The sequence below is a fragment of the Sinocyclocheilus anshuiensis genome, unplaced genomic scaffold, assembly GCF_001515605.1.
Source record: "Sinocyclocheilus anshuiensis isolate Anshui unplaced genomic scaffold, SAMN03320099.WGS_v1.1 scaffold14, whole genome shotgun sequence".
Classification (NCBI taxonomy): domain Eukaryota; kingdom Metazoa; phylum Chordata; class Actinopteri; order Cypriniformes; family Cyprinidae; genus Sinocyclocheilus; species Sinocyclocheilus anshuiensis.
In genome coordinates, this window is record NW_015544139.1 from 164,395 (window position 1) to 176,430 (window position 12,036).

Genomic DNA, 12,036 nt, shown 5'->3' on the forward strand with positions numbered 1-12,036 from the left:
TATATATATATATATATATATACACACACACACACACACACAACAAAATTCTTCAAAACATCTTTTGTGCTCAACAGAAACTTGTACAAGTTTGGAACAACTTGAGGTTGAGTAAATGATGACTAGAATCTCTCTAAGCTTCAGAACTGTTAAACTGTCAAACACATTTTTTTTAAATAATTTTGCTTAAAGCGTTGAACGGCTGAGTTTGATGAATGCAGGCATCACTACAGTTTGTGTAAAAATTGAGTAAATGAAATTAGATGATTTCCATGATGATGTAGTCACAGCATGAGTCCAAACAATGACTTCCTGGGTCCCATAATTTTAAGAAATGTTCCTTTTTTTCCTGGAAATGGAAAAATCATGCAGTAGCAATTAAACCTGAAACATTTTCACTACAATGAAATATTAATTCAACAGAAATTTGTCAAAATTACGGCGCATGATTTTAATCATTGCATACAGTAGAGAAGGTCAAGACCTCTGAGACGCCACAGGCCAAAATTACCATTTTAAAGCTGCAGTCCGTAACGTTTTTTTGGTTAAAAATGATCCGAAATCAATATTTGAGCAAGTACATAACCAGCCAGTGTTCAAAACTATCGCCTTACTTTAGCCCGATTCACAAGGTTAGCTTATTGGTGACAATTCTTATTTGGGTCATATTACAAGACGTAAGCTAGAATCTGTGATTGCGAAGTACAGTAAACATCCACACCAGTGCAGTGACTGACTGCCACACGTACTCTTCAAAACATTAGATTCATCCGCGCTGGAGCCATGCCGACTCACAACCCACGCAAGCTAGATAATTCCGCACACAGCTGCAATTCCAGGTTTTCAAACGGAGATGGCAACAAAGAGGCAAAACTTACGGACTGCAGCTTTAAGTAGGGGATTTGTGAAAAGAATATTCACCCTCTCGGTTTCTGGATTCCTGCCAATTTGCTTGAAAAAATGTAAATATACAGCTAATAGTGAGAATTTCCATTCAATTATGAAGCTGAAAGTATCTAATATATCTGAGTGGGGAGACTTTGACAGCTCCCTCATAATCCCATTTGGAAAAACTCTGAAGAGGCACTGGATAAACGCTCATGCCGAGCCGAGGAAGTTGTCATGATACTTGTTTATCCTCATCCGCCTGCTGATAATAAGGAGATAACAAATGCATTTCATCTGTCCTGTTGTGAGAGACAAGCTTAAATGCTTACAACAGCACACTATGCAATGAAGATAAAACAATGTACATTAGATGCCGTACTGTACCATAAGTGTGCCATTTCCTCTTGGGCTACATAAATTACTCAGTAAAAAAAATAAAAAAAAACCTCCAAAGGCAGCTTGTTATCTCATCAAATAGACGAAGGGTGATTAGCTAACAAACACTGAAATTTCACTCAACATTAGAACAATTGATTTACAGGCAGTCATCTTCATTTTACCGTTTAATTATAGACAAAATGTTCTATGACATTCTTTATGTACACATATAATTACAAGGTCAGTTTAAATTTCCAGGTCTTATTTTTTTTTTCTTAAAGTAGGCTGCTAGTTTAGAGTTTGTTCATGACATTCGCCATTTTACATTCAAAAGAAGCTGCAATGCAGTCATATTTCAAAAGCCTGGGATACTCCACCCGCCAAGTGCAGTAAGTCATTTAACAGAGACGGCATTCACATTACTGTCCATCACTATGTACAAAAAACTTGAATGCACTCGCTGCTACATTATACATATTAACAAACTACAGACTCCATATCTACAGTATCACTGTATATAGATGGTGCGGTCGGTGTGTGAGGAGTACTGTTTGAGGCTTACAGAGAAAAGCAATGTGAGAATTAGCTTCCATCTGAAGGAAGAGAGACCAGCTCCTTTCATTAGATCACTTTGTGTGTACGTGTGAGCGCATTTTTCCCTTTTGGGCCCCAACAGATCATGAGAAAAAAATCATAAATGGTCTCTCTACGACATTCAGTCTGTGACCAGCTTACGTTCACACTTGATGGGTGTCACAGGACATGAATTTTCCATTGAGATCACAGACAGATTAATAACATCCTGTTTGGGCTCTCAATAGTAGAGGATTTGTTCTGGTCTAGCGACCTGTGTCCCTTTATTCATGGCACTCTAAGAACCGGCAAGCAGGTCATCTGTGCTGTCTGGATACAGCTGTGCGCCCACCCACTAACGCATGCCAGGATAATGAAAGATGTAATGACTGTGCTGCTACACACACTTACACCGGTTTAGATTTCATAATGTCACATTTGCTCACTCCATCTCTGACCTTTCCTTTGAACTAGGCAATCCACTCCATATCCTGGAGAATACCCCCGGTCTCCTACGCAGGTCCAGGTTTGTGCATTTGTGTATGCAGATAATCCTTCGCCATCCCAAAATGACATCTGACATTTTGAGAAACCCAAACAAGGTCCTTGTTTGCTCTAATTCCACCCTGCTGCCTGCAGTCGCCTTTTATTTCTTCCTTCCTTGCAATGTGCCTGAAAAATGGGCTGAGATTTCAGATAAGAGAGAAGTAGTAAATGATAAAAGCAGAAGCAGCATAATCATTATGGCAAACATAAACACTCATGTCTCCGATCACTACATGAACGTGAAAGGAGATAATTCAAGAGAGAATGGAAGGATGTGAAAAAGATGAAAAGCTTGGGAGAGATGTCACAGATGACCTGTAAAGTCAAACGCTTGTAAACATACCAGCTCGCTGAGTCTTATTCCTACACATCAAATCAGAAACCCGATTAATTCTTAAGAAATAAAAGCAATTTGTGGCCTCTAAAAGAAGTCCTGTACTGTATGTGCATATGTGTATTTGTGTTATAGCCATGCAGCCAAAGAAGTCTCCAGAAGGAAGGTTTTGTGTGTGTTGCCTTCAACAGAGATGCAGCAATGCAAGGATACTTCTTCCTCCTGATTGTAAAAATGGAATAAAATAACTGAAATAAGTTAAATATCATAAAGTGGCCCAGGATAAGTCCTATCAGTCAGGGTCACATCAGAGTTCATTTCCTGTAGTGTTCTCTCAGCTTGGTCCAGGAGAGATTCAGTTTCTCCAATCAGAGACCGCCCCCCTGCTTCTTCTGTGAATGTGACCCAGCCATAAGCGTGTGTTCCTGTGACTCAGACCTGGCAGGGGTCCGAGGTCAAAGGACAAGGGGTAAATGTCAGATGCAGGTGGCAGGCTGTGCTAATGGCTGCTGCTTGCGGCTACGCAACCCTCCCGACTTCTCCTTATATCCCAGACACATCTGTTGAGAGACGTCCACTAATGCACTCGCTACTGCCAGACCTGAGAAGAGAGGAAGACAAAGAGGTGTTTCTGACCGTTAGTATAATGGCTTTGGTGGCAGAGAGTGTAAAAATGTTCAGCACTCAGCGTGGGGGCCAAATGCATTGGCTCGCCGACCCACCTGACTGTCCTGGAGGAGGAATACCTCCGGGGCCTCTGGGTAATCTAACAAAGATGGAGAGCACCGCTGCCTTATTCCCAAAACAGGGCTCCAAAGCTATGGGCTTAGGCACAGACTGTGAGAAAAAAGAGAAACGGTTACAAAAAAAATATACAGCGGGGTTCAGAGACCACTAGAGAAAATGCTCAGCCTAGCAAAATGAGTGAATTTTAATTGAAAATTTTACACTACCATTCAAAAGTTTGGGGTCGGTAAGATTTTGATGTTTTTAAAGTCTCTTATGCTCAATTACAGTAATATTGTGAAATATTATTACAATTTAAAATAACTTTTCTATTTCAATGTATTTTAAAATGCAACTTAATCATGTAATATCAAAGCTGAATTTTCAGCATCATTACTCCAGCCTTCAGTGTCACATAATCCTTCAGAAATCATTCTAATATGCTGATCTGCTGCTCAAGAAACATTTTTATTATCAATGTTGAAAACTGTTGTGCTGCTTAATATTTCTGAAAACTATGATACATGGTTGTTCAGGATTTTTGATGAATAGAAAGTTCAAAAATAAGTTAAAAATAATAATAAAACTAGCATAATTTTGTATTTTTTTTCCAATTACCCTTTAACTTATTACTTTGACATAGTATATTGTACCAGTGTACTGGAACGACTGCTTAATTCCAAGGTACTGTACTACAAAGAATTCCATGCTACGTGCACAAAAACCATTGTCTTTTTTTGTAAGTATTTTTAATGCATGTGTGGAGCAGGGCTGAAAGCAAAGCACATGAGCTTCTGTTTTTGAACACACTCACAAATCATATTCCAGCTTTGACCCATTTCACACTCTGATTTTGCCCTCAGTCCCAAGACTTACATAAACTCTTTTATACACACTTGTTCTTTTTCCGTAACTGCCGAGTTTCCCCAGTGTGTGCTGTGTGTATGTGTGGTATTAGTGCATATGCATCAAAAAGACTGTACAATGGCTGAGTGTTTGCATGCTTACTGCAGCTCTCCAACCCCTCATTCACACATTCTCCCCTCTTTACAGCACGCTTGCATATTCATCCATCCTTCTCTTCATATATTCTTCTCTTTAAACCACTTCTTATCCTACCGAGGCCAGTTCACCCCCTCAACTCCTCTCTATCTCTCTCCTCCTCACACTTTCCCACTGTCAATTCAGAGCAGGGGGCAACGGCATTTATCTTTCACACCATACACACCTACTCCTCCAGCACACAAAAAGAAGAAACTCCTAGTAAAATTTAATTTTAGCCTCTGAGAGCATCGGCATGAGTATGGAGGGGCGTATTGCTCTATGTATGCATTTATATATTTATATATATGTGTCCATTACGTTTTGGCTCAGGTGATTATCTGAGGCAACCAGACTGAGCAAGCAGAAGACAGGTTCTGTTTAATTAACTCTTATAATTAAAGAAAACAAGAGTGACTGTGAGTGAGTGAGAGAGTAAGCAGACGTATACTGAATGTGTCAGAGACACTGAATGCTCTGAAGTCCACTGAGCCTCCTGTGTGAATCACTCTTTGTTTAGTCATGTTTACTTTAGTTTCACACCCTCTGGGGTCCTTCTATGCGATTTGAGAGAAATAACTGGATATATAGCTTTTTGCTATTAAGGACGGCTGGATTGTAATTACTTTTAAACCTTGATAGTGAGCACAGGACATTGATGGAGCAGGAGTGAGAACACAGGAAAGAGGTACATCTAAATTGGATCTTCACTCTAGGGCTGTCATTACAGTGTTAGGACAACAAGCAAAACAAAAGAGTAATTACAAACCAACAATTCCTGAAATCAAATATAGCTGCAATACTATGTAATGTAGTTATCAGTTGCAAATCTCATAGTGGGGTCAACAGGCCTCGAAACTAAAGTAAACAGAATTAAACAAAGCTCTATCAAAACTAGACACTGGAAGTGGGATGGTTTAAAGTTGCTGAGCACCACAGAATGTCAAAAACAAAGAGGGTTAGTCTGAGACTTAATACACAGAAGTTATGTTCTAAAACCTAGTGAGCTGCCTAACAAGACGGCACTTGAGGCACATTCCCAAAAATCTATACTGCCTTATAATATACCTAATTTTGGCAAGTTATCAGGTAGTATCAGATGTATCCTCCACAGATAAAGCAATCCTAGAATCCTAGAGCTCTCTGATTTGAGAGAAATATATTTTATTTACCACTATAAAATCAATAGAATCGTTTCATTTATAGTGTTGGGTAAAACACAGATTTTCCAATTAATCGCAGTCTTTATTTCAACTATCTAGATATCAATTCTTAAAATACCATGATCGATCTTTTACTCGATTCCTATTTTCAGTGGGTGCATGAGAATGTAGCCTGCATGGAGGAATAACTCCGTCAACTTCGTAGTTTGGGCCCTGTTGTTAATATTTAACATAAATATTTGTGTAATATACCCAGAAAGTTCCCCTGATCAGTGCTTTCTGCACGATTTTTTCAGCATAGTATTCCCCCACTGCTAAATCAATGCTGCTGCTGCTGAAAAAGAAATTAAATTTTACTTGAGTTGTGAATGTGAGTTTGAAATCTATACTAAATGCAATGCAATAAAATAACTATGTACCATCAAATAATGGAAAGAAACTTGAAACAAATTTACAATGTAGTCCCAAGTTAACCCAGGGTTTAGGAATATGCAGAGTGAAACGTCAGTCTACGAATACCCAGAATTCATTGTTAAGCCTGGGAAAAGTAGAAGCAGTGGAATCCTCTACATTGCTTGCATATGTGACAATTTAATGTGAGATGACTAAATAATGTCTATCGTTAGTCACTTTATAGCGAAGTAAATGCATTATTCCCATTGATATCAGTGGATGTGCAGGGTATGTGACGCACCATAAACTCTGTGTGTAGGTGCCACACTCACCGTTTCTCTCACACATGCAAAAATAGAATCAATTGAGTCTTACATACCATGTAGAATTGACGCAATACATGTAAATTATATTCTTTCTTGTTTTTCCTGTCAAAATGACTGAGTTAATTTGGAATTATTCAACCTTTAAAACTAAGCAGAAAGTAGTGGGTGGGCGCAGGCCGCAATACATATGAAAGTGTCTTCATAAAAAGCTGTCATTTTATAAAGAAAATCACATTCCAAATCATTCATATATTTCTACAGAGTCTGGTGGGTATGCTAAGAAATTTACTAGCCAATGGCGGTTCTAATGCCGAGGGGGGCGTAGAGGGTTGCAGCTTCTGAAACACTTCCCTGTATAATTTACAACATTAGCAGAGACAGAATTTTAAAGCAAAGCAAACTGGACATTATAACTGAAATATCAAATAAAGAGCTTGCGAATTTGAATCAACGTGGGAAATCTGTATTTCCCTATACATTTAATGAAAAACTGAATATTTGCATTCTACTGTACTGTTCATTTATTTGTTGTGCTTATTTGAGCATTGAATCATTAGCTTAGCAACATGTGCTAACTAGAAACAAATCATAAGAATCGAGTTTCTTGTGTGCGTCACATTAGGAGTGCATTAGTGACCCGTCCTAAGAGAGTTGCTGCTTATTGCCGAGTTCCGAAAGACTTTTTATTCGGTTGCAGTTTTAGAAGGCTTGCTTATGTAGACAGCAATGCAGCTCACTAGGTTTTGGAACAGAGCCAGTGACTCAACATTAACATATGCAGTAACTGCACTCTCTCTTAAAGCCACTCTGATGTCACCACAAGAAAGGTCACGCTAACCTTCACATTTCCACCAATCAGGTCTGGTGGCTCCTCATCCGTCTCCAAGGCAACGTTGATGGTGGCGAATGGTCGGCTGGCCATCTGCTGCATTTCTCGCAGGAGTTGCTGAGAAAGAGAAGAGGAATATTATCCAACAGTGTTACATTCACACACAAACATGCACATGGCTCTGCGTGCCGTTAAAGCCGAGATTAATATAAAGGTGACGTTTGAAGCGGCCTAGCTTGAAAGAGATGCAGGCTGAATATAAAAGAGAGAATACCAGATTGAAACAAGCTTGTGAAAACACAAACACATAAAAGGACCATCTAAGAGGAAGTCAAACAAGAGGAACTGTATATCTGCACAGCTGTCAGAGACTGAAAGGGAGCATAATTGATGCCACTCTTTGCTTATATCTTAGGAAAATAAGGATACAAACACGTAAATTGGCACAAATCTTCCAATAAAGACGGAAAAAAATTAAAAGGTTATATGCAGGTATGGAACATCTTATAAGTGTCGATATTAAAATTTCAAGAGCTGTGCTCAAGAGTTCTTTTTATTTTGAGATATGTCTTTGAATGTCTGTCAATAGTATGGGAAGAAAAATAAATATATAAATACTGGGGTTCACGTGAGAAACATAGGAACCAGAAGCCAGTCATTTTTTTCTTTCTTTTTCTTCTTTTCAGTGAATGGAAATGATCGAGGGACACATGGCAGACCAAACTCATACCCACAGCTCCTGAAGAAATCACAATAATATTCTCTATAAATTTACCTCAGTGTACTTACTGTTCACTAAAACTTAAAAACAACAACTATTAATTAAAACTATTAATATTTTCATTCATTGAAATAAAACAGAAATCAAATCTAAGTATTAGATGGAAAAACTTTTTTTTTTTTTTTTTTATTTTTAAATTTAAACCATATGCTATTCCAAGCTCAATTCAAATAGGAAAAGGTGCATTTTTAGGTTATTGCAAATGTTTAATATTTATTCATGTTTAATGTACTATGGTATGTTGTATTTGTTTGTTTTATATGTGCTTGTTCTCCACCACTGTAAAACAAATTGCCCCTCAAGGGGGGACAATAAATGGTAAAAGTAAAGTAAAATAATGTACTTCAAAAGCTTAAATGAAAATTAGAAATGCTTCCTTGGCAACTAACTGAAATAAAATATGTTTAAGTTGAAGTACACAAATGATTAAAACTAAACCTTAAATAAAAAAATGAAATTAAAGCTATATAAAAATATTAATGAAGTAATAATAAAAAATTAATAAAAATGACAAAAGCACATAAAAATGACCAAAAAATTGGTCAATTAAAATGAAAACTGAAAATATATTTAAACGCTAATTTTAAAAAATACTATAATATTACATAAATAATACTGAATTAACACTATCATGTGCATGTGTTTTATTAAGCTAAATAGAAAAAAAAAATTACATTAAAATGAAAACTGAAAATATAAAAATAAAAGCATAAAGTAAATATGGTTTTAAACATCATTCTTTCTTATGTTCATTTAGTGAAAGTAAAACAGTGCAGAAAACATGCTTTTAAACATTTTGAAGTTTTTGAACATCTCAAATGTCCCCACGGGATTGTCTCTTGGTCTCTGATGTTAATAATGATGAATCTGAATCAGTATGTGTGTGTGAGAGAGAGACAGACAGACAGACAGACAGAGAAAGACAGCTAGAGAGCGATAAGAGCAAAACAAGATGTGGAGGGGGGAGAAACGAGAGAGATCTTTCAATCAACCTTCAGTAGAGAAGCAGTGCTGAATCAGATGGTAAGGTGTAGGCATGCTGAATACTGATCTGAGACAGCCTGTGTGCTGAAACACAAGGACACTCTGCTATCAATCCCCACTGCGCTTCTCCCAGCTGGATTGGTGGTTTTAGAGGGATGGCCAATTGTCTGCTGGTCACCCACTGGAAAACCAGCTAGACCAGCTAAGCCCAGCTGTTTTTTTCAGCAGTGTAGCCTTGAATTGTCTCATGGTTCATGGGGTCCCAAAATTTGTTCTACACACCACTCATTTACAGGCACGCAACAAAAATCGTATTTTTGGTGTATCTGACTCAAATCCATTTGTAGTCTGAATATAAAAAGATTAACTGATCTAAACTTATACTGCAATAACTAATCAATAAAATCAATAATAATCGATAAAGAAAGAAATCAATAACCAATAACCAATTCTACCCACAGAAAACAACAACCATTTACATCACTTTACATGAATAACGCATTCATATTAATATAGTAAATAACACATTTAGTCAATAACGCATTTCTATGGACAAAACAAATCTGAATTATAGCAGTTGATTTTGTTTTATTTTATTATGGTGGGCAAGTTTTAGAATGTAATGTTTACATTTTACCCTTTTTTGCACAATGTATATAGCATATCTTCAGTATGCACATTGGGCAGGCTGTAATAACTTTTTTTTTTTTTTTTTAAATAAAATACCAGTACTGGAAATAAAATTGGACTTTTTCAAATCTGATAAAAGACATAAATAACAGATTAAATAATTATCAAAGTAATCATTAGTTGCAGCCGTAATCTAAATCACATCCATATGCGGTTTGAAAAACTCTTGACACTTATGATGTCTGATGCGCCTCATGAGTTCAGCACTGTGATGAAATATCAAGAAGTTTTCTACCCTCTGATGAAATGACAGCTCTTCTCATGTCTTTTGGAATCGTGCAGACACTTAAGTCATTAATATGGCAACCCGTGTAGATATAACGGATATTCATCACACTGTTTGATCAAATGAATCTTTCATAATTTGTAAAATGACAGTGGGGACAGTCAGTCCTAAAGATTGGAATTGGAAGCACTGTGAACAAAGCCATAGATCGATGGTTGGTTGTCAAGAGAAAAGAAAAAAACAAAACAAAACAGAACCATTCATTGGCCTGTGAGACTGCCTGGAAAATAATGGTGTTGTATGTCTGATACATCTAATTGTCTCAGCAACAGGATAGGAAATTCCAAGAGAGAAAGGCTACAAGTGGGAGGAGCATGACAGAGAACGAGAGGGAGCTACCCAACCAGCCAGAGATAAACCTGGGCCACTGTGAGAGATTAATGCAGGAATATAATCCCCCAAATGAGCTGTAATCCAACTGCCTAATTATTCCCACAAGCCCCTGAGACTACAGATTAGTGGAATTAATATCACTGCCTTGCAGCAGACAGAAAGAGAGAATGCACAGTGCAAAGAGACATGTGTCTTTAGCCACAACTCATATGCTAAACCATTCAGGCACACGCATCTGAATTTTGATTTTCAATAATTTACAACAGACTTTTTGAGGCGGGTTTGATCTAAAACACTGTGCTTGACAAACACATTTTCAATATGAATATAAATAGCAAAGCGTCTACATATGATTTGGAGGTTCACAGCTAGAAATTGGACCTGTTCTCATTTTGTACAGAAAAGCCATCCGACAATCTGTGGTCTGTCTGTCCCCATTTCAGGGTTTTTGTACCTTTTGACCGATGACTCTCCAAGACTAATTACTGGACAAGGATTTTAAAAAATAATTTTATGGAGATTACACTCCCGCAAAGAGCAACACCCAGTCAATGAAATCTTTTAGAGATAGAAAAATGTATAATCACTCAAGATTTCCATGACCTTCGGACGACTTCTTTGAATTTCTTTGACTTTTCCAGCCCTGGAAATCACCATTTTAAAATCCTCTGGACATTCCAGGCTTTTCGTGATCATGTGAAGCCTGATATTTGTATGCATGGCTCTGACAGCTGAATACATCCACTAACAATTCACTTTTAGGCTGTCTTAAATGACTATTTAAAAACAGATCTTGCCTCCAAAACGGAGATCTCCCCTGAATGCTAAATCACACTGACAATGCGAGAATATGCGAGCATTTCCTTTACAAAAATGAACACAAGAAAACCATCAAGGTCAAAGAATATTCAGGAAAAAACAGGTTAGTTTTACAGGTTAGTGCATAAGGAAATATATCCAAATACTCAAATGTTACAATTCAAACTGCTAACAAAGCAAGTAACATTATATTGGTCGCATGGTTTCATTTGGTTCAAAATTTAATTTTCAAATGCAAACCCACTGTTAGGGTTGGGTATCGATTGGGTTTTTTTATGATACCGGTGCCAAATCGATACTTTTAAAATTGTACCGGTGCCTAAACCGATACTTTAAAAAAAAAGAGCCACATAAAAAACGATGGATAACATTAAAGAACATTAAAAATAAATATACATAGCATTCACATGCTCCTTTGATGCTCTCATTTCCCGAGTTGTGCTCCCCTTACTCTAAGGCTAATAAATGTATTTCACGATCTGGGTCATTATTTAATACAAAACCACACATAATGTTTCTACTGTATCTCTGTCAATCACTCTGATTTTTAGTTAAAATGAGTGAATTGACTGAGTGCTGTCTGTCACTGTCTTTAATCAGTTCTGTGAATTACTGTATGGTATGCCACATGCACTGTAATATGTTTTATATTAAATATGAAATTTTCAAATGAAAATAGCAATATGATCGTTTTATAAAGTATGCGTTCATATGTGTTAAGGGCTAGATTTCCACTGGAGGAAACAGCTGTGGTGTGATGAGGGGTGAATGCAGTGAAAACTTTACAGTAGATGGGAAACCGATTGCTACCTCGTGACCTTTTGTGAACTGTATTTATGACAAAGAACTGCACAGATACAGATATTCTAACAATCTATCGATAAACACACACCTTGTGTCCTCTGTTTGAGTCTGCTCGCGCTGTGCCGCCGCGGTCTGCGGAATT

The 12,036-nt window shown here is 37.3% G+C and overlaps 1 protein-coding gene across 1 annotated transcript in view; it reads right to left on the reverse strand.

Moving 5' to 3' along the window:
- Positions 1-1,421: 1,421 nt before the first annotated feature.
- Positions 1,422-12,036, reverse strand: part of LOC107695011 (attractin-like) — a 61,996-nt gene continuing 51,381 nt past the window's right edge. The window contains exons 27-29 of the mRNA XM_016494772.1: positions 7,207-7,314; positions 3,442-3,556; positions 1,422-3,320 (exon numbers count right to left, since the gene is read on the reverse strand). Of these exons, the coding sequence (XP_016350258.1) occupies positions 3,196-3,320; positions 3,442-3,556; positions 7,207-7,314 (348 nt within the window). The 3' untranslated portion in view covers positions 1,422-3,195. The remainder of the gene's footprint in view (positions 3,321-3,441; positions 3,557-7,206; positions 7,315-12,036) is intronic.